Here is a 23,251-nt window from a genome sequence, read left to right as displayed (position 1 = left end):
CTGCCTTCAAACTATCGGAAGGCTTGTGGACAAAACTGATGTGAAAGGTGCTAAAGAAATACAAGTCCTTGTTTATTCTTGTATAATTCCAAAGTTGTAACTAAAGCAAGGACAAATCCCTTCCCCTGAAGGTTTCATAGCCTGCTAAACAGCCAAATAGGTTGCATATCATTGCAAGGAACTGCAGATGCTGGTGCACAAAAAAAAGATACTGGAGTAACTCTGCTGGTCAGGCAGTATCTCTGAGAACATGGATTGATGTTGTTTCGGGTCAATAGACAGTAGGTGCAGGAGGAGGCCATTTGGCCCTTCGAGCCAGCACCACCATTCAATGTGATCATGGCTGATCATTCTCAATCAATACCCCATTCCTGCCTTCTCCCCATACCCCCTTGACTCCGCTATCCTTAAGAGCTCCATCTAGCTCTCTCTTGAATGCATTCAAAGAATTTGCCTCCACTGCCTTCTGAGGCAGAGAATGCCACAGATTCACAACTCTCTGACTGAAAAAGTTTTTCCTCATCTCAGTTCTAAATGGCCTACCCCTTATTCTTAAACTGTGGCCCCTTGTTCTGGACTCCCCCAACATTGGGAACATGTTTCTTGCCTCTAATGTGTCCAACCCATTAATAATCTTATACGTTTCGATAAGATGTCCTCTCATCCTTCTAAATTCCAGTGTATACAAGCCTAGTCGCTCCAGTCTTTCAACATATGACAGTCCCGCCATTCCGGGAATTAACCTAGTAAACCTACGCTGCACGCCCTCAATAGCAAGACTCACTGTGATGGATGTTTCTTTTTTTTTTGTGTGTTGGGTGGGGTTGTGTAATTTGCTTGTTTTATTGCTTTTATTATTGGACAGTGGGTGACTAAAATTTGGAGACTAAAACTGCACACAGTACTCCAGGTGCGGTCTCACTAGGGCCCTGTACTCAACTCCTCTTGTTATGAAGGCCAACATTCCATTGGCTTTCTTCACTGCCTGCTGTACCTGCATGCTTCCTTTCAGTGACTGATGCACTAGGACACCCAGATCTCGTTGTACGTACCCTGTTCCTAACTTGACACCATTCAGATAATACTCTGCCTTCCTATCCTTTCGGCTGAAGAAGGGTCCTGGCTGGAAATGTCACCTGTCCATATTCTCCAGAGATGCTGCCTGACCTGCTACGTTACTCCAGCATCTTGTATCTTTTTTTTTCATATCACTGCATCTCCCTGGAGATTTCGTCACAGTCCCTCTGGCTGCACGCCAACATTCAACACAGGTCATGGACTTCCAGCGAACCTAATTGACAACTTTTCTGGCATTGCAGTCCTCCCATTCTAATCCCGCAACGTTGTTTGCCAGAAAAATCAACCCATAAAAATGGGCGATGTTTGAAACAATAAGGGGGGGGGAAAAAAACGCCATTGTAAACCGACCGGATGACTCTTTCTTCTGCTTGGGGCGGGACAGTGAGAGGGAGCTCAGCTCCATGGCAACAGGATTCTTGGGACTCTAGGATCAGCCACATGAGCAAAGATGGAGCCAATGAGGCCACAATGTGCCAAGACAACTGAAACTGTTTTCCCACAGCGTCACAGCTTAAGATTTGGATGGGTTACGCCCTTCATGATTCAAGCCTTCAGTACTTCATAGATAGGCACAAAATGCTGGAGTAACTCAGCGGGTCAGGCAGCATCTCTGGAGAGAAGGAATGGGTGATGTTTCGTGTCGAGACCCTTCTTCAGGCTGAGAGTCAGCGGAGATTGGGCAGCTTACACCACAGCGGTCTGAATATCCATACACACTAAAGTACTTCATAGCTAATATATACATTTTGTTGGGTGCTCACTGTTAATAGATAATTCAATTAACAATCCAATTGGCAGCAAAAATTGAGAATTATTGGCGCGTCGAAAAAGGCCCGAAATAAAGGCGAGGAGCCGGGTATTTCGGGAGGTTTGAATTTAATACGTTTGCTAGACCGGTCAAGTCTGCCAGAGTGAAATCGTACCCAAAACCTCGTCCTTTATAACCGTAGCAAAGGGCCGCCCCCCCTGGACCGGTCCATTCCCGTGCCGAGGGGTCGGTAGTGGTATGGCCCGACCCTTGGGAGCCGCCACAGGACCCCCCCCAGAACCAGCGGCACGAAACGCACTGGCGGTCGCACAACCCGACCAGACCGCCGACGCTGGGCAACGCTGGGCGATATGAAAATCGGCCGACAGAGGGGCCGGCGTAGGCACAGGTGTAGGCACAGTTGGAGGGACAGGTGGAGCGACCCGCAAAGGAGGGCGACCTCGTGGCCGACGCTGGGCAACCCGCACCGGTTGGTCGATGTCCAAGTGCGCCGGTTTCAAGCGGTCAATTGACACGGCCTCCGGCCGGCCCCCCATGTCCAAGACAAAGGTTGTCTGCCCGTGCTCCAGCACCCGGTATGGGCCCTCTTATGGCCTCTGGAGTGGCGTCCGGTGGGCGTCACGGTGCAGGAACACGTAGGCGCAGTCCCGGAGGGCCGATGGCACATACGGGCGGAAATGTACCATGGCGGGATGTCGGCACAGGTGCGAGCTTGCCAACTCGCTCTCGAAGGCGCTGTAGTGGTATGGCCCGACCCTTGGGAGCCGCCACAGAATGTTAAAAAACAAGAGTGACTAGCCCTGCCAATAAACATGTTCAATGCCTTTATCATTGCACCAGGTAATATGCTCACCATGCATTCTTTCAATGACTAATCCTGACACTGCTCTGCAGGAACAACAAGTGGAATGAAAGCAATTCTAACAATCCAAGGGGAAATCTGCTTGCTATAAATATCCCTTCAACAAGTTCAAAACTCGCTTCTGGTCACCAACTTTAGAGTGGGAAAGCAGAAATGATTCAGGACTAAACTAGGAACAGGAGCAGGCCACTCTGCCTCTCGAGCCTGGCCTACCAGAAGGGTTCCAACCCAAAACGCCACCTATTCCTTTTCTCCAGAGATGCTGCCTGACCCGTCGAGTTACTCCAGCGTTTGTGTCTGTCTTCGGCATAAACTAGTATCTGCTGTTCCTTCCTACCATTCAATCTACCGGGGGATCATCTGCCCCATGTTTCTTCTCCTTTTCTGTACCAGTTCCCCATTGCCCTCGAATGCCTGTTCTTACAAATGTATCCATTTCCTCCTTTAAACACCCCCCAATAATCTGGCTGCTACAACCTTTGGCTGGGGGGGGGGGGGGGGGGGGGGGGGTGGGAGGGGGTTCTAGACATTTGTCACCTTTGGTTTGAAACAAAAACCCCAGGCAGCTTCTGCTTTAGAAGGCAGCCGTCTAATCTTCACCACATCCTCCCAGTGAAGATTCTCCCTCGAATGGACTAACGAATTGGGGCTTGAACCAGCACCAAATTGGCAGCAAAATTGAAGAATATTAAATAATAAGTAGACTCACCTATAAACAGATTCAATGCCTTATCATGCACAATGAAAACATCTATCCTGTCATGCACCCTAATGATCTTGTACATTCCAATAAGGCCATTCCTTGTTCTTCTAAATTCCAAAGCACATGGATCTAAATTCTTCAGCTGCTTGCAATAGCAATTTACCAGAATGGCTCTAAAAATGAGAACAAAATGGAGGGGTGGCGCTGAAAGGGTTAAATGCAGCGGCAGAGTTGCTGCCTTACAACGCTTGCAGCGCCGGAGACCCGGGTTCGATCCCGACTATGGGTGCTGTCTGTACGTTCTCCCCGCGACCGCGTGGATTTTCTCCGAGATCTTCGGTTTCTTCCCATGTTCCAAAGACGTACAGGTTTGTAGGTCAATTGGCTTGGTATAAGTGTAAATTGTCCCCAGTGTGTGTGGGATGGTGTTGGTGTGGGGGGATCGCTGGTCGGTGCGGACTCGGTGGGCCTGTTTCCGCGCTGTATCTCTAAAACTACAAACTAAAACACAGGTCAGTCAGCATCTGTGGTGGGAAATGGACAAAAGATGTTTTGGGTCGGGACCCATCTTCGGTATCTGCGGTCTCTGTGTGTCTCTCCAAGGACGAGGAAGCGAGCTCAGAGGGTAGACTGGACGGGTCGGGGCTGCGGGGTTTAGAATCACAGGAGATTTATGGAGCACACGGAGGATATTTAGCCCCTTGTCTATGTTCTAGCTGGCAAAAAAGTGCTAATCCCACCCAGCACTGAGCCTACGGTTCTAATGTGCAAAGCATGCAGAGAAGAACATGAATAACCTTGGTATCACCCTACCAAACATAATCTGGTACTGATCATTATTCTAGTATTGATCAGTACCAGATCCATACCAGAATAAACAGGGAAGCTGATTAAATAAACACAGCAAATACATTCAAAGTTTGGGAAGGCATGGGTGATGGGGTGGGGCGAGAAAAATAATTTATTGTGATTTACACAGAATGGCTTTAGTCTGGACTTTGGTGCTGGCAAGAGATTGAAACAGGAGGACTTGCAAAGGGGGACCCAAGAACGAGCTGCTGAGAACGAAGGGGGAACTGGGGGGCGAGCAGGTAGTACATAGGACTATTTGTGCAGCAAGGGACTGCAGATGTTCAGTGCGTTTGTAACTTTGTCAGTTCCAACACGTGCAGCATAGGTTTACTAGGTTAATTCCCGGAATGGCGGGACTGTCATATGTTGAAAGACTGGAGCGACGAGGCTTGTATACACTGGAATTTAGAAGGATGAGAGGGGATCTTATTGAAACATATAAGATTATTAAGGGGTTGGACACGTTAGAGGCAGGAAACATGTTCCCAATGTTGGGGGAGTCCAGAACCAGGGGCCACAGTTTACGAATAAGGGGTAGGCCATTTAGAACTGAGATGAGGAAAAACTTTTTCAGTCAGAGTTATAAATCTGTGGAATTCTCTGCCTCAGAAGGCAGTGGAGGCCAATTCTCTGAGTGCTTTCAAGAGAGAGCTAGATAGAGCTCTTAAGGATAGCGGAGTCAGGGGGTATGGGGAGAAGGCAGGAACGGGGTACTGATTGGGAATGATCAGCCATGATCACATTGAATGGTGGTGCTGGCTCGAAGGGCCGAATGGCATCCTCCTGCACCTATTGTCTATTGTCTATTTCATAGTTGGAGACATGAAACTGCTGTTCCTGGTATCTTGAGCAAATTGCAAAGTGCAGGAATAACTCAGCAGGCCAGGCAGCATGTGGGGTGGGGATGGATAAGCAACGTTTCAGTTCAGGACCTTTCTTCAGACTGAGGGTAGACACAAAATGCTGGAGTAACTCAGCGGGTCAGGCAGCATCTCTGGAGAGAGGGAATGGGTGACATTTCAGGTCGAGACCCTTCTTCAGACAAAAGACTTCCAAGAGCCGAAGAAGGGTCCCGAATCACAACTTCACTTATCCATTCCCTCCATAGATGCTGCCTGATCTGCTGAGTTACTCCAGTATTGAGCTTTGCTCATTATTTTGCTTTCTCAGCATCTTCGCCCTCCTCGATCAAGCAGTATCAGCAAAGCCCAATCAATACCATATTTTCTTTAACATAGGACCATTTGGCCCATTGGATCTGTTAGTTCACAAGCAATCCAATCCCTCACTCATTTCCCTGGAAGCTTTACCTCGAAAGGCGATGAATCTGTGGAATTCATTGCCATAGAAGGCTGTGGAGGCCAGTATGGAATTTTTTTACGGCAGAGATAGGTAGATTCTTGATTAGTACGGGTGTCAGGGGTTATGGGGAGAAGGCAGAAGAACGGGGTTAGGAGGGAGAGATAGATCGACCATTATTGAATGGCGGAGTAGACTTGATGGGCCGAATGGCCTAATTCTGCACCTATCACTTATGAACATGAAAGGCACCCAGCAACACACTGGCTCTCAACCACACACCAACATGATTGATGGCCAGTTAACTATCAGGCACATCATGGGTTCAGAGTCATATAGTCTTACGGCGTGGAAACAGGCCCTTCATCCCACCTCGCCCAGACCGACCAACATGTTCCACCTGCCTGCATTTGGCCCATATCCCTCTAAACCTGTCCTATCCATGTATCTGACTAAATGTTTCTTAAACGTGGAAGGTACGTGGAAAGAAGCTCAAACGTCTCGGGGAAACCCATGCGGTCACAAGATGAACATGCAATCGCCGAACAAAACAGTGCACAAAATTCAGGCACAGGCCCAGTTCGCTGGGGCTTTGAAGCAGCCGCTCTGAACTTGCGGGATCACACCATGCATTAACCGATAATCAAAAGTTTCGCCACAAAAGAATTGTGAAATGCAACGATTAGGCGCCAGCACAAGTGGAATGCCGAGCAGTCAATCTTACCAATATAAACACACATTCGCCAAACATATTCACAAGTTGCAATCTCACCAGCAAATCTGTGGGCTCTTCACATCTGTAACACTTTCTCATTTTCACGACCAGACAAGATAGTGTTAGCCAATGGTTCTGATGTTACTACATCCATCTGCTCTAGTGTCAACTTCATTTTGGGTGGGGGAGGAAGAGGGTGGAGAGAAGAAGGTGGAGTTGTTTACTATGAAAACATAATATGATCTAATTAAAGGAACAGGTTAAAATAACTGGAGATAGACACAAAATGATGGAGTAACTCAGCGGGTCAGGCAGCATCTCTGGAGAAAAAGAATAGGCGACGTTTCGGGACATGACCCTTTTCAGTCTGAAGAAGGATCTCGATCCGAAATGTCACCTATTCCTTTTCTCCAGAGATGCTGCCTGACCAGCTGAGTTACTCCAGCACTTTGTGTCTATCTTCGGTGTAAACCAGCATCTGCAGTTCCTTCCTACACGGGTTAAAATAACCATTAAAAAAATAATTCTGAACATTTCTGCTCAAAGAACAGCCAATTCAACAGTTGAGCCACACCACTTGTACATAGCCAGAGGTTACTCCATACTGACAGCTCCATCAACACCAAGTCTCCTCAGTGATGGAGTACAGATCCTGAAAAGGGCCTGTTCATCAACCAAGATATTTGGCCGAGTTTCATGACCTTTTTTCTCCCAATGGGATCCCAATTATTTCTATGGAGCAATTCTCCTGCTCACAGCCAGGACCAGGAACTACCAGTGAAAGAGAGCACAAAAGCAAGGAAATAATACTGAACCTTTAGAATTCTCTGGTTGGGCCTCAATTGATCCCAGGCGCCACATGTTCGGAAGTCACGGGGAGGGGATTTGTTAGAAAGGTACAAGGGATGAGGGCAGTTCAGTGCAGAAAACCTGGGATTGTTCTTGGATGTTCAGTCTCAGAGAAAGAACATTTACTAGCAATGGGGTTGAACAAAATAATGAGACCAACCTTCTTATAAGAAAATAACTGCAGATGCTGGTACAAATCGAAGGTATTTATTCACAAAATGCTGGAGTAACTCAGCAGGTCAGGCAGCATCCCAGGAGAGAAGGAATGGGCGACGTTTCGGGTCGAGACCCGAAGAAGGGTCTTGACCCGAAACGTCGCCCATTCCTTCTCTCCTGAGATGCTGCCTGACCTGCTGAGTTACTCCAGCATTTTGTGAGACCAATCTTATTGCTCTGCAGAGAACAAGGAAGAATTTCATTGTTCGGTTTCATAAATTCTAGGAGCAGAATTAGGCCTTTCAGCCGATCAAGTCTACTCTGCCATGGTATCGGTTTATTATCATTAGGAACGAGATAGTGAAAAGCTTTGTTTTGTATGCTCTCCAGGCAAAATATAGCATACACGAACGAGTACATTAGGTGGTTCGAAAGAGAAAATAAACTGAGTGCAGAATATATTGTTACAGCCACAAAGAAAGTGCAGGTTAAAAAAAATGTGCAAGGGCCACAACAGATTGTAGACTGGAAGATTGTGAATATGGCCTTAGCTTCTGTGAGGTCCATTCAAATGTCTAATAAAAGCGTAGGAAACCAGAGCAACCCACCCGTTACTGGGAGAACATGCGAGCTCCACGCAGTCTGTACCCGAGGTCAGGATCGAACCTGAGATGATGACACTGCGAGGCAGTAGGTCTACCGGTCGTGGTGGTGACCCGTCGAAGACGACAATAGCATGGCTGTGCAGACTCGTGGATCGAGTGGGGCTCACGAATACGATGTGGAACAGAGTGAGGAGAAGAGAAATTGATGTGCCAGCGACACCACCATTTTCAGTCTGAACAGGATTCCAAAACCATTGGCACCAAAGACCTGCTGGTTCCCCTGTATAGTTTCTTGGAGACCTAGCTAGCACAGACTGTTTTGTGTGTGTACTGTCGAGATGTGATCACGCCAAAAACCATTCATCAACTGGTTTGCGCTGTCAGACGCCCTGTGAACTCAGTTGCCCAGTGTCGCTGGGTACAGGGCCTCCTTGCAAAAATAAAAGTACTGCCTGAACGCAAAAAGGCGATTGAAAAATTACCTCTCGTTAGACACAGAGGCTGCAGCTTAAATCCATTGTTTAAAAAGGCTGGCCTTGATTTATTATATTTTTGGAACGAATTAGCACAGGAAATCTTCCCATTGGATCCTGTGTTTGCTTTGTACGTTCAGTGACTGCTTATCCTTAACTGCCCTTCAAATCGAGTGATTTACTAGGCTATTTTGGAGGACAATTATGACTTCAGTATCTGCACACACATGTGGGCCAGGAGGGGACAGCAGATTCTCTTCACTAAAAGGACATCGGTGAAGCAGATGGCTTGTTACTGCAGCGTCCGTGGATCACTCATTTAGCTAATAAAGTTCTGTCGCAGATTGTTTTAAATTAATTTAATTAGTTGCAGCTCTGGGACTCCACCATCAATCTAACTTGGAAATAGGTTGCTGGTCCTCCATTCTTGCTATTCAGGGCGTGCAGCGTAGGTTTACTAGGTTAATTCCAGGAATTGCGGGACTGTCATATGTTGAAAGACTGGAGCGACTAGGCTTGTACACACTGGAATTTAGAAGGATGAGAGAAGATCTTATCGAAACGTATAAGATTATTAAGGGATTGGACACGTTAGAGGCAGGAAACATGTTCCCAATGTTGGGGGAGTCCAGAACAAGGGGCCACAGTTTAAGAATAAGGGGTAGGCCATTTAGAACTGAGATGAGGAAAAACTTTTTCAGGCAGAGAGTTGTGAATCTGTGGAATTCTCTGCCTCAGAAGGCAGTGGAGGCCAATTCTCTGAATGCATTCAAGAGAGAGCGGGATAGAGCTCTTAAGCATAGCGGAGTCAGGAGGTATGGGGAGAAGGCAGGAACGGGGTACTGATTGAGAATGATCAGCCATGATCACATTGAATGGCGGTGCTGGCTCGAAGGGCCGAATGGCCTCCTCCTGCACCTATTGTCTATTGTCATAAGTTCATAAGCAATAGGGGCAGAATTAGGCCATTCGGCCCATCAAGTCTATTCCGCCACTCAAACATGGCTGATCTATCTTTGACTCTCAACCCCATTCTCCTACCACACCCGACATCAGTCTGAAGAAGGGCCTCGACCCGAAATGTCACCCATTCCTTCTATCTTGAGATGCTGCCTGACCTGCTGAGTTACTCCAGCACTTTGTGAAATAAATACCTTCGATCCTGCAACACCTGTCCCTTTACCTCCCCCCTCAACTCCATCCAAGGACCCAAACAGTCTTCCCAGGTGAGACAGAGGTTCACCTGCACCTCCTCCAACCTCATCTACTGTATCCGCTGCTCTAGATGTCAACTTATTTACATCGGCGAAACCAAACGCAGGCTCGGCAATCGTTTCGCTCAACACCTTCGCTCAGTCCGTCTTAACCAACCTGATCTCCCGGTGGCTGAGCACTTCAACTCCCCCTCCCAGTCTGGCCTTTCTGTCATGGGCCTCCTCCAGTGCCATAGTGAGGCCCACCAGAAATTGGAGGAACAGCACCTCATATTTCGCTTGGGCAGCTTGCAGCCCAGCGGTATGAACATTGACTTCTCCAACTTTTGATAGTTCCTCTGTCCCTCTCTTCCCCTCCCCAGTTCTCCCACTGTCTTCCTGTCTCCACCTATATCCTTCCTTTGTCCTGCACCCCAGACATCAGTCTGAAGAAGGGTCTCGACCCGAAACGTCACCCATTCCATCTCTCTTGAGATGCTGCCTGACCTGTTGAGTTACTCCAGCACTTTGTGAAATAAATACGTTCGATTTGTACCAGCATCTGCAGTTATTTTCTTACACTGGTCTTGCCAGTGATGCCCAAGTCCCTTGGTTGAATAAATAAATGGCCACATGTGCTACTATCCTTGGGAACTGTGCTCTAAGCTCCTGATTGTAATTGTAGCTGGCAATGATATCGAGGAAGCGACATTTAATCTATACAGACTTGGGTCATGCTCAAGTGAACTTTCTTCCAACCTTCTTTAGACTTCAGGCTTCAGAGATACAGTGTGGAAACAGGCCCTTCAGCCTACAAGAGTCCATGCCAACCAGTTATCATCCCGTACACCAGCACTATCCTACACACCGAGGAAAATTTACAAATTACTGAAGAAGCCAATTAATAACCTACTATCATATCATATCATCATCATATATATACAGCCGGAAACAGGCCTTTTCGGCCCTCCAAGTCCGTGCCGCCAAGCGATCCCCGTACATTAACACTATCCTACACCCACTAGGGACAATTTTTACATTTACCCAGCCAATTAACCTACATACCTGTACGTCTTTGGAGTGTGGGAGGAAACCGAAGATCTCGGAGAAAACCCACGCAGGTCACGGGGAGAACGTACAAACTCCTTACAGTGCAGCACCCGTAGTCAGGATCGAACCTGAGTCTCCGGCGCTGCATTCGCTGTAAAGCAGCAACTCTACCGCTGCGCTACTGTCCAGAGCACCTGGAGAAAATCCATGCGGTCACAATAGACAATAGACAATAGGTGCAGGAGGAGGCCATTCGGCCCTTCGAGCCAGCACCGCCATTCAATGTGATCATGGCTGATCATTCTCAATCAGTACCCCATTCCTGCCTCACAGGGAGAATGTACAGACTCTGTAGTCTGGATCTAACCAGGGTTTCTGGCGCTTTAAGGCAGCAACTCTACCATCGCATCACTCTTCCTTACCTCACCAGTGTTAGGATGGGCGATGGAGAGAGGCACTACTGAACTACATGGGAAAACAATGGGGGGAGCAACACTGAGATGCTTCAGCTAGGGTTACCTTGGCAGGTTACCCCAGTGAGCTCTGCTTACATCGTACCTGCAATGAAATCTTGAGGAATAAAAAGACAAAAGGTGCTGGAATAAATCAGCGGGTCAGGCAGCATCTCTGGAAAACATGCAGAGGTGACATTTCGGGTTGGGACCCTTCTTCAGACAGAACATGGCTGAAGGGCAGGAGAACAGCAAGGATTAGGGTTTAGTTTAGTTTATTGTCATGTGGAACGAGGTACAGTGAAAAGCTCTTTGCTGTGTGCTAACCAGTCAGCGGAAAAAACTATACATGATTATAACGGAACCAGTCAGCGGAAAAAACTATACATGATTAGAGTTGCTGGGTTTAAGAATAAGGGGTAGGCCATTTAGAACGGAGATGAGGAAGAACTTTTTCAGTCAGAGAGTGGTGAAGGTGTGGAATTCTCTGCCTCAGAAGGCAGTGGAGGCCAGTTCGTTGGATGCTTTCAAGAGAGAGCTGGATAGAGCTCTTAAGGATAGCGGAGTGAGGGGGTATGGGGAAAAGGCAGGAACGGGGTACTGATTGGGAGTGATCAGCCATGATCGCATTGAATGGCGGTGCTGGCTCGAAGGGCTGAATGGCCTACTCCTGCACCTATTGTCTATTGTCTATTGCCTTAGAGCGGCACGGTGGTGCAGCGGTAGAGTTGCTGCCTTACAGCGAATGCAGCGCCGGAGACTCAGGTTCGATCCTGACTACGGGCGCCGTCTGTATGGAGTTTGTACGTTCTCCCCGTGACCTGCGTGGGTTTTCTCCGAGATCTTGGAATTCCTCCCACACTCCGAAGACGTACAGGTATGTAGGTTAATTGATTGGGTAAATGTAAAAATTGTCCTTAGTGTGTGTAGGATAGTGTTAATGTGCGGGGGTCGCTGGGCGGCGCGGACTCGGTGGGCCGAAGGGCCTGTTTCCGCGCTGTATCTCTAAATCTCAATCTAAAAACCGAGCCGTTCAGTGTTCAGACACATGGTAAAAAGGAATAACATTTAGAGGTGATAGTAAGAGAGAGTTCCATAGAACTTGCATCAGAGAAAGGAGCAGAACCTCTTCAAAATCAACATACTTTGAGGAATTAAGGATCCTGACCAGAAATGTCACCCATCCATGTTCTCCAGAGATAAGACGTAGGAGTAGCTCAGCCAGTCAGGCAACATCTCAGGAGAACATGATTAAGGGGGAGATTTTGGGTCAGGAACCTTCTTCAGAGATGCTGCAAGAAGATGCTTCTTCAGAGATGCTCCCACTGAGTGACTCCAGCATGTTGTGTCTTTTTTTGTACATTGGCATCTGCAGTTCCTTGCATCTCCATGAAGTATAGGAAGACAGTAACCGCAAGATTGATTGGTGATGGAGCAACCAGCAGGTAGATAAACACAAAATGTTGGAGTAACTCAGGCAGCATCTCTGGAGAGAAGGCACGGGTGACATTTCGGGTCGAGATCAGAAACGTCACTCATTCATTCCGTCTCTCCAGAGATGCTGCCTGTCCCCGCTGAGTTACTCCAGCATTTTGTGACGATCTTTGATTTAAACCAGCACCTGCAGCTAACTTCCTGCGCATTTAATCGGCATGTAGATGGAAGTTTTCGCTGTTGCAATTGTGCCATGCTTCAATTCATCACATCCTGCAATTCACACTCCTAAACACCTGCTAATGCCCACAATCCCATCATAAACCCAGCAAAGTCTGTTAGCAACTTATCAAGACTCACAATGGGAGCAATTTGCATTTTTTTTGCATTTGCCTAACGCCAATTTAATGTAATAAAACCAAGAGGAGCCATTACCAGCAAGACTTGATGTGGAGCCACATCAAGGGAGATGATCAAAAACTTGCTGGTTAGGAATGTTATAAATGAAAGAGAGGTGGTTTTAAGTGTAGAATTCCACAGATGTGTCGAGCTGCTGAGGAAACAGTACTGAGACCTTTGATGTTTGTGGTGTATATTATCAATGGTTGAAAAGAAAATATAGGTGGGCCGATTAGTAAATTTGCAGATGACACGGAAATTGGCCGAGTCGTGGACAGTGAGGAAGTATGCAAAATGATACAGCAGGAAATAGATCGTTTGGAAATACAGGCAGAGAAATGGGACGGCACTAGAGTTGCTGCCTTACAGCGCCAGAGACCAGGTTCGATCCTGAGGACGGGCATTGTCTGTACGGAGTTTGTACTTTCTCCCCGTGACCGCGTGGGTTTTCCCCAGGTGCTCCAGCTTCCTCCCACACTCCAAAGACGTGCAGGTTTGGACGTTAATTTGGCTTTTGTAGAATTGTAAATTGTCCCCAGCGTGTAGGACAGTGCTAGTGTGCGGGGGTCGCTGGTCGGACTCTGTGGGACGAGGGGCCTGTTTCCGCGTTGTATCTCTAAACTAAACGGCAGATGGGATTTAATCCAGGTATGTGTGAGGTGTTGCAAGAGGAAATGGTAGGCCCTTAGAAGCATCTGAAGAAGGGTCTCGATCCAAAAAGTCACCCATTTCTTCTCTCCAGTGATGTTGTCTGTTCCGCTGAGTTCCAGCATTTTGTGTCTATCTTTGATTCTACCGAATATCTTGGGGTGCAAGGTAATTGCCCGAAAGTGGCAACTGCCCGAAAGTTACCACACAAGTAGATTGGGTGGTAATGAAGGTGTACAACATACCATGCCTTCATCAGTAGGGAGAGTTGAATATAAAAGGTGGTGAATCATGTTACAACTGCATAAAACCTCTGTGAGGTCATATTTTGACTATTGCGTGCAATGGTCACCACTCTACGAGAAGTACGGTAGTCCATAGAGCTCAGAGGACCATCGGAACACAGCTACTAGCCTTGGAGGGCATCTACAACACATGATGCCTCAGAAAAGCCACCAGCATCCACAAAGACTCTTCATACTCTTCATACTCCAAAGACGTACAGGTATGTAGGTTAATTGGCTGGGTAAATGTATAAATTGTCCCTAGTGGGTGTAGGATAGTGTTAATGTACGGGGATCGCTGGGCGGCACGGACTTGGAGGGCCGAAAAGGCCTGTTTCCGGCTGTATATATATGATATGATATGATACCCCTGCAACAGTCTGTTCGAACTCCTTCCATCGGGCAGATGATACAAGGCCTTCTACGCCCGCACCTCCAGACTCAGGAACAGCTTCATCCCCAGGGCCATAGCTGCTATGAACCGGTCCTGCTGAGCCAGATGGTCACATCGCACAGTGAACCGGCACAGATCTACTTGCACTTTATTCTGTTTTAAAACTGTTACAATTTGTTTCACTGGTTTGTTTAAATTAATACTGACTAGCTAATTAAATTATTGCATCGCATGGGAGGCGCATACCCAATCTCGTTTTACCCCTGTACAATGACAATAAAGATATATTGTATTGTCAAGTCAAGTCAATTTTATTTGTATAGCACATTTAAAAACAACCCACGTTGCCGGAGGTTGATCAGGATTAGAGATTATTAGGACAAGTAGACAAACCTCGAGACAAAAGACTTCAGATGATCAGTCTGAAGAAGGATCCCCCCCATATAACATCATCTGTTCATTTCTCTCCACAGATCTGACCCGCTGAGTTACTCCAGCACTTCGAATCCTTTACCGTTTATGGAGTATTCTCCATCTCCCGCCACTTCAGGTCACAAGATCCGGACAATGGGGAGAAAGAGAGGCGCAAGAGACTGCAGATGATGGAATCTTGAGCAAAACACTAGGTGCTGGTGGAACTCAGCGGGTCAGGCAGCATCTGAGGAGGGGACTTTGCTGGCGAGTGATAAAGGGAATGGAAAGATGTTTCAGGTCAGGGTCCTTCTTCAGACGGATGACGTAGGGAAAGCTGGAACAGAGAGGTGGGAGCATTGAATGCAACACGAGAAAAGCTCACATTCATAAGTGATAGGAGAAGAATTATGCCATTCGGCCCATCAAGTCTACATCGCCATTCACTCATGGCTGATCTATCTCTCCCTCCTATAACCATATAACCATATAACCATATAACAACTACAGCATGGAAACAGGCCCGTTCGGCCCTTCCAGTCCACGCCGACCACTCTCCCTGACCTAGTCTCATCTACCTGCACTCAGACCATAACCCTCTAATCCCCTCTTATCCATATACCTATCCAATTTACTCTTAAATAATAAAATCGAGCCTGCCTCCACCACTTCCACCGGAAGCCCATTCCATACAGCCACCACCCTCTGAGTAAAGAAGTTACCCCTCATGTTACCCCTAAACTTTTGTCCCTCAATTCTGAAGCTATGTCCCCTTGTTGGAATCTTCCCCACTCTCAAAGGGAAAAGCCTACCCACGTCAACTCTGTCCGTCCCTCTCAAAATTTTAAAAACCTCTATCAAGTCCCCCCTCAACCTTCTATGCTCCAAAGAATAAAGATCCAACCTGTTCAACCTCTCTCTGTAGCTTAAGTGCTGAAACCCAGGCAACATTCTAGTAAATCTCCTCTGTACCCTCTCCATTTTGTCGACATCTTTCCTATAATTTGGCGACCAAAACTGCACACCATACTCCAGATTCGGCCTCACCAATGCCCTGTACAATTTCAACATCACATCCCAACTTCTATACTCGATGCTCTGATTTATAAAGGCAAGCATACCAAATGCCTTCTTCACCACCCTATCCACATGAGATTCCACCTTCAGGGAACAATGCACAGTTATTCCCAGATCCCTCTGTTCCACTACATTCCTCAATTTTTTACCATTTACCCTGTACGTCCCACCTAACCCCATTCTCATGCCTTCTCCCCCATAACCCCCCACACTCATACTGATCAAGAATCTATCTATCTCCACCTCCAAAATATGAATTGACTTGTCCTCCACAGACTTCTGTGGCGATGAATTCCACAGATTCTCCACCCTCCGACTACAGAAATTCCTCCACACTTCCTTCCTAATTGAACGCCCTTTAATTCTGAGGTGCTCGGGAAATACCGACGTGAAAAGGAAAGCAGGGGGAGATCAAGAAGCGGAGACACAAAAAAAAAGGCAAAGAAAGGCAGACAGAGACAGAGAAATCGGCAGAGAATTACTTGCAGTGAACCAGCTTGCCAGAATTGTATGTGGTGGTCGCTATGGGAACAGAAAGATTCTGAATAAATAAATATCACAAGAGTCACTTGATGTTCTGCAGGTCAAAAATAAACACTTCGGCTCACATCATGAATTTATTTACCCAGCATTTAATCCTATTGGTTTCAGACAAACTGGATTTCCTCAATCATTTCCCAAGGAACAGGTATTTATTCACAAAATGCTGGAGTAACTCAGCAGGTCAGGCAGCATCTCAGGAGAGAAGGAATGGGTGACGTTTCGGGTCGAGACCCTTCTTCAGACGTCACCCATTCCTTCTCTCCTGAGATGCTGCCTGAGCTGCTGAGTTACTCCAGCATTTTGTGAATAAATACCTTCGATTTGTACCAGCATCTGCAGTTATTTTCTTATACTACCCAAGGAACAGGGGTGGATAATCACCTCCCTGGGGAACGGCTGGGGTTCAATGCCAGACAGAGGAGGTAGGGGAGAAACTGCAACCAGCCGATGGGTCTCTTGGATTTTGAAGGGGGTGGGGTGGGGGAGGAAATGGGAAACTAAATTATCCAAGTTTGCCATCTCTGGATAGAAGGAATGGGTGACATTTTGGGTCAAGACCCTTCTTCAGACTAGTTGTCGGAAGAAGGGTCTCGACCTGAAACGTCACCCATTCCTTCTATCCCGAGATGCTGCCTGTCCCGCTGAGTTACTCCAGCATTTTGTGTCTATCTTCGGTGTAAACCAGCATCTGCAGTTCCTTCCTACACGTTATCCATCGCCATCAAATGCAATCATGAGAGGGCTAGATCTTGGATGTCTTGGTTGCATCAGGGACATCGGGCTTTGCATTTGTTTTTGCACTATTTGATGGGGGTTTTTATGAAACCTTTTATTGTTTTCTATATATTGTCAATTGAGCACTGTAGTTACAAACAAATTGTGCTACTGCAAGCAAGGAGTTCATCATTCCGTTTTGGTGTTTCTGACAATAAACTACGCTTGACAATGTTTCTTCAGTGTTAAGTTGAGTCCCCACCTGAAATGTCTTCTACCCATTTCCTCCACAGATGCTGCCTGACCCGTTGAGTTTCTCCAATACTTTGGTTTTGCTCAAGATTCCAGCGTCTTTAGGGTTTAATTTAGACAATAGACAATAGGTGCAGGGGTAGGCCATTCGGCCCTTCGAGCCAGCACCGCCATTCACCGTGATCATGGCTGGTCATCCACAATCTGTACCCCGTTCCTGCCTTCTCCCCATATCCCTTCTCTCTGCTATCATTAAGAGCTCTATCTAACTCTCTCTTGAAAGCATCCAGGGAATTGGCCTCCACTGCCTTCTGAGGCAGAGAGTTCCACAGATTCACAACTCTGAGTGGAAAAGTTTTTCCTCATCTCCGTTCTAAATGGCCAACCCAACATTCTTAAACTGTGGCCCCTGGTTTGGGACTCCACCAACATCGGGAACATGTTTCCTGCCTCTAGCGTGTCCAATCCCTTAATAATCTTATATGTTTCAATAAGATCCCCTCTGATCCTTCTAAATTCCAGTCAATACAAGCCCAGTCACTCCAGTCTTTCAACATATGACAGTCCCGCCATTCCGGGAATTAACCTCGTGAACCTACGCTGCACGTCCTCAATAGTAAGAATTTCTATCCAAGCAGATCCATGGAGGCGGTCGGATGGATCAATAAACATATTTAACCACTGAGCAATGTGCGAGTGAGTACAGCTAGGAAGTTGTCTCATACACACTGCATCTTGGTCAATACTTCACTTCCAACTGCAAGAATCTCTGTGGTAAAAAGCAGGAAGCATTTCATCTTCCTCCACTGGAGCACACCTGCCCGGATTTCCCCCTCCCAAACTTTCTCCCACCAAAGCCCACCTCTGACAAGCAAGGCTGAACGGATGGGTGAAGATGCGGGAGCAATTTCATGTGATCCCAGTCATGCCTCACTTCCACGTTCAAGTAGGAAGCACTCTGCCCATGCTTAGTGTCCGTTGAGATCATCCAAATGACATTTGGACAGGTACATGGATAAAACATGTGAAGAGGGATGTGGCCAAAGGTAGACAGGTGGAACAAGTGTTGAGAAGGCATCTTGGTTGGCATGGGCAAGTTGGGCCGAAGGGCTTGTTTCTGTGCTGTATGACTATGAATCATTAATTACGCCAACTGGCTGAGCCTTAATTGCCAAGAGTGTGTGGACACCAAGTGGCAAATAGAGTGATACAGTGTGGAAGCAGGCCCCTCGGCCCAACTTGCCCACACCGGCCAACATGTCCCAGCTACACTAGTCCCACCTGCCTACGTTTGGTCCATAGCCCTCCAAACCTGTCCTATCCATGTACCTGTCTCAACTGTTTCTTAAATGTTGGGATTGTCCCTGCTTCCACTGACATCAGTCTGAAGAAGTTTATTCACAAAATGCTGGAGTAACTCAGCAGGTCAGGCAGCATTTCGGGAGAGAAGGAATGGGCGACGTTTCAGGTCGAGACCCTTCTTCAGACTGAAGATCAGTCTGAAGAAGGGTCTCGACCCGAAACGTCGCCCATTCCTTCTCTCCCGAGATGCTGCCTGACCTGCTGAGTTACTCCAGCATTTTGTGAATAAATACCTTCGATTTGTACCAGCATCTGCAGTTATTTTCTTATACTATCAGTCTGAAGAAGGGTCTCGACCCAAAACGTCACCCATTCCTTCTCTCCTGAGACGCTGCCTGACCAGCTGAGTTACTCCAGCATTTTGTGTCTACTCCTCTGGCAGCTTGTTCCATACACACACCACCCTTTGTGTGACAACGTTACCCCTCAGATTCCTATTATCTGCCTGCACAGCAGGGAAGGGCACTGAGTGGACATTATGTGCAGTATCTGATGCACACAACTACGCAGTATCATGTGAATTTTGGAGCTAGGACACAGTTCCACCACGATCTCATAGACCAGTGGAAAAGGCTTCAGTTCTTGGCAGAGTGGCTGCCTACTGTTCTCCCCATGGGGCAAAACTTTCAAAAACCAATTAACATGGTATAAAATGCAGGAAGTGCCTTTATATCCGATGGAGAGATAGTGAGATCTGAAGATAACCACAGGCATTTACTGAAAGGATCATTAATCATGATTCTAAAGATGAATAACATGCAGGTTGTAGTCAGGGCAAGGTGAACAGTGTTACTGCAAGCCAGAGCAGGCATGAACAGCCAAAGTAACAGGAATTCAATTCACAATGATTATTTGATATGTTCATTCTGCTTGTGTATGAAGTAGCTGTCTGACCAGTAACCTTGAACTGGTAATCCTGATGTTACATTCCTGGGTTCAATTCCCACATCAGCTGATTGGGAATTTAAATTCAGGAAATTAAATGATCTGAAAGAAATTAACTCTCGTCAAAGACTCTCACTAGGGTCTCTTCTACATCCCGCAGCTCCGCTCTTGCTCCCCCTCCCCCCATTCGTAACAAGGACAGAATCCCCCTCGTTCTCACCTTCCACCCCACCAGCCAGCGTATCCAACAAATCATCCGCCAACATTTCCGTCACCTACAACAGGACCCCACCACTGGCGACATCTTCCCATCCCCTCCCCTTTCTGCGTTCCGCAGAGACCACTCCCTCCGTAACTCCCTGGTCCACTCGTCCCTTCCTACCCAAACCACCCCATCCCCGGGCACTTTCCCCTGCAAACGCAGGAGATGCAACACCTGTCCCTTTACCTCCCCCCTCAACTCCATCCAAGGACCCAAACAGTCTTTCCAGGTGAGACAGAGGTTCACCTGCACCTCCTCCAACCTCATCTATTGCATCCGCTGCTCTAGATATCAACTTCTTTACATCGGCGAAACCAAACGCAGGCTCGCCGATCGTTTCGCTCAACACCTTCGCTCAGTCCGCCTTAACCAACCTGATCTCCCGGTGGCTCAGCACTTCAACTCCCCCTCCCACACCCAGTCTGATCTTTCTGTCATAGGCCTCCTCCAGTGCCATAGTGAGGCCCACCGGAAATTGGAGGAACAGCACCTCATATTTCGCTTGGGCAGCTTGCAGCCCAGTGGTATGAACATTGACTTCTCCAACTTTAGATAGTTCCTCTGTCCCTCTCTCCCCCTCCCCCTTCCCAGTTCTCCCTCTATCTTCCTGTCTCCACCTATATCCTTCCTTTGTCCCGCCCCCCTGACATCAGCCTGAAGAAGGGTCTCGACCCAAAACGTCACCCATTCCTTCTCTCCTGAGATGCTGCCTGACCCGCTGAGTTACTCCAGCATTTTGTGAAAGAAATAAAAGTCGGTGTAGCAGTAAAAAAACCCGGACTGCAGTAAAATCCACTCGAGTCACGAAAGTCAGACAGCTACTTCATACACACGCAGGCAGACACGCAGGCAGACACGCACACAGATACGCACACAGACACGCACACAGACACACACACACAGACACACACAGAGACACACAGAGACACACACAGAGACACACACAGAGACACACACAGACACACACACACAGACACACACACACAGACACACACACACAGACACACACACACAGACACACACACACACAGACACACACACACAGACACACACACACACACACAGACACACACACACAGACACAGAGACAGACACACACACACACACACACACACACACAGACAGACACACACACACACTAAGGGTGGCAACTTGTGAAGGGATTAAAACTCAGTGAAAGTGTCTGAATCAATAATAGGAGAAACAGTCAAGATGGTGTTAAATGTGCAGGAAGGAACTGCAGATGCAGGTTTAAACCGATGTTGGTTCAGGCAGCATCACTGGAGAAAAGGAATAGGTGACATTTTGGGTCGGAACCTTTCTTCCATCTCTGCAGAAAAGGAATAGGTAGAAGGGTTCCAACCCGAAACGTTACCTATTCCATTTCTCCAGAAGTGCTGGCTGACCCACTGAGTTGCTCCAGCACTTTGTGTCTATCTTCAATCTTGTGGTGAATCTCCCCTGCAATCTCTGTGGAGCAACCACATCCAAACATGGCTGTGTGTCACCAGGCTATTAGACACCACAACCTCAAATAAGCTCTGAACTTCAATAGATTATTATTATTATTATTATTTACAGTGTACTATGTTTACATATCCTGTTGTGATGCAGAAAGTAAGAATGTCATTGTTCTATCTTGGACATACGACAATAAAACACTATTGACTCCTGACCTCCAATGCTCTGTGTGCATCGAACTGAAAGGAGGAAGGATGTTGCTTTAAAACCACAATACTCATAGTCAAAGGTGAACACAAAATGCTGAAGTAACTCAGCGGGACAGGCAGCATCTCTGGAGAGAAGGAATGAATGGGTGACGTTCAGAATCAGTCTGAAGAAGGGTCTCGACCTGAACAAAATCACCCGTTCCTTCTCTCCAGAGTGGCTGCCTGTCCCGCTGAGTTACTCCAGCATTTTGTGTCTATCTGCAATTTAAACCAGATCCTTTCCGACACATATTCAAAGTCAAGGCGGATTAGACTAAGTTTCAGCTGGTTTACCATTAGAACTTCACACTGACCAGTGAAGCTGATCACTTGCCACAGGAGCGTGTCCCAGGGTCGGGCAGCCCAGATTGGTCAAGGATCAATCATGCAGCTGTGACCACATGACCTGCCCCAGGCCATCTGCTGCGGTTAAATGCTGGGAACAAAAGTTGAATCAGGAACTAGACTCAGGCAAGAACAGGAAGCTGCAGAGATGAGAACAACTGGAGAGATTCCTCATTGTACCTTGCACAGAAAGTACAGCACAGAAAGAGGCCAATCAGCCCAAGTAGTTTAGTTTCAGTTGAGTTTGTTGTCACGTGTACCGAGGTACAGTGAAAAGCTTTCGTGGCGTGCGAACCAGGCAGAGGAAAGACAATACATGATTACAATCGAGCCATTTGGTGTATTTTGTTAACGTGTTTCCTTTCTGTAACCTGCTCCACTACAGCTACACAACTAATTAACAGTTGTCATTATGTTCTCTTTACACACTGAGATGAGCCCCATCTGCTGGGCTGCCTTGCTTCCCAGGATTGGAATGTAGTCTTCCTCCAGGACTACAAACCCTACTTTGTATTTCCTTCCATTCTTTGGGTTCACCAGTCTCACCTTGCTTTTCCCAAGAGGCACGTATTGTTTTCCCAAGAGGCATGTATTGTTGTACATGGACAATACTTGCTTGGTTTCATCCACATCCTTTGCATACATCTTGGGAATGATGTTACATGTGGCTCCACTGTCCACCTGGAATTTTACTTCCTTCCCTTTCAGCATCATGGTCGCAAAGATTTTCTTTGGGAATTGAGTCTCCTCAACCCTGTGCACCCTTTCTGCTTTTACTGCTTCTGGTTTCAGTTCCATTGTGTGAATTTCATCATCCTCTTGACTGTCATCATACTCATCACTGGAACTATCCACTTCCACCACTGCATGCACAGGTTTTTCCCCTTTCTTTTCTTTCTTCTGCTGTCCCTGCTTTTCCGTACATTGTGAGGCGAAATGATCTTTCTGATGGCATTTGAAACACTCCCTGCCATATGCCAGACATTTCTGCTTCTTTCTCTCATGTTTGTATCCACAGTATTTGGTTTTAGATTTTTAGATTTAGATTTAGAGATACAGCGCAGAAACAGGCCCTTCGGCCCACCGGGTCCGCGCCGACCAGCGATCCCCGCACACTAACACTATCCTACACCCATTAGGGACAATTTTTACATTTACCCAGTCAATTAACCTACAAACCTTGACGTCTTTGGAGTGTGGGAGGAAACCGAAGATCTCGGAGAAAACCCACGCAGGTCACGGGGAGAATGTACAAACTCCGTACAGTACAGCACCCGTAGTCAGGATCGAACCTGAGTCTCCGGCGCTGCATTCGCTGTAAGGCAGCAACTCTACCTCTGTGCCACCGATACCACCTGGTTGGCTGGTATCATTTCCCCTCATTTCTCACTGCACAAACATCTTGTCGCTGGTCCCCTAACAGGACATCAACTCCGGCCTTGGCCAGCACCGAAGCCTAGCATGCCTTCACACA

At 47.2% G+C, this 23,251-nt stretch overlaps 1 protein-coding gene across 2 annotated transcripts in view; it reads right to left on the bottom strand.

Annotated features, from left to right (window-relative positions):
* Positions 1 to 23,251, bottom strand: part of LOC144610733 (cdc42-interacting protein 4 homolog) — a 148,798-nt gene that overhangs the window by 110,779 nt on the left and 14,768 nt on the right. The window contains exon 2 of one of the 2 annotated variants that reach the window (XM_078429664.1): positions 6,338 to 6,449. The exons of the other annotated variant lie outside the window; for it this stretch is intronic. Within the exon in view, the coding sequence (XP_078285790.1) occupies positions 6,338 to 6,379 (42 nt within the window). The 5' untranslated portion in view covers positions 6,380 to 6,449. The remainder of the gene's footprint in view (positions 1 to 6,337; positions 6,450 to 23,251) is intronic. 2 annotated transcript variants of the gene reach the window in all.

The sequence above is a fragment of the Rhinoraja longicauda genome, chromosome 37, assembly GCF_053455715.1.
Source record: "Rhinoraja longicauda isolate Sanriku21f chromosome 37, sRhiLon1.1, whole genome shotgun sequence".
In the NCBI taxonomy this organism is placed as follows: Eukaryota; Metazoa; Chordata; class Chondrichthyes; order Rajiformes; family Arhynchobatidae; genus Rhinoraja; species Rhinoraja longicauda.
The sequence above is the reverse complement of the archived record's forward strand: the minus strand, read 5'-3'. Positions and strand labels throughout refer to the sequence as shown.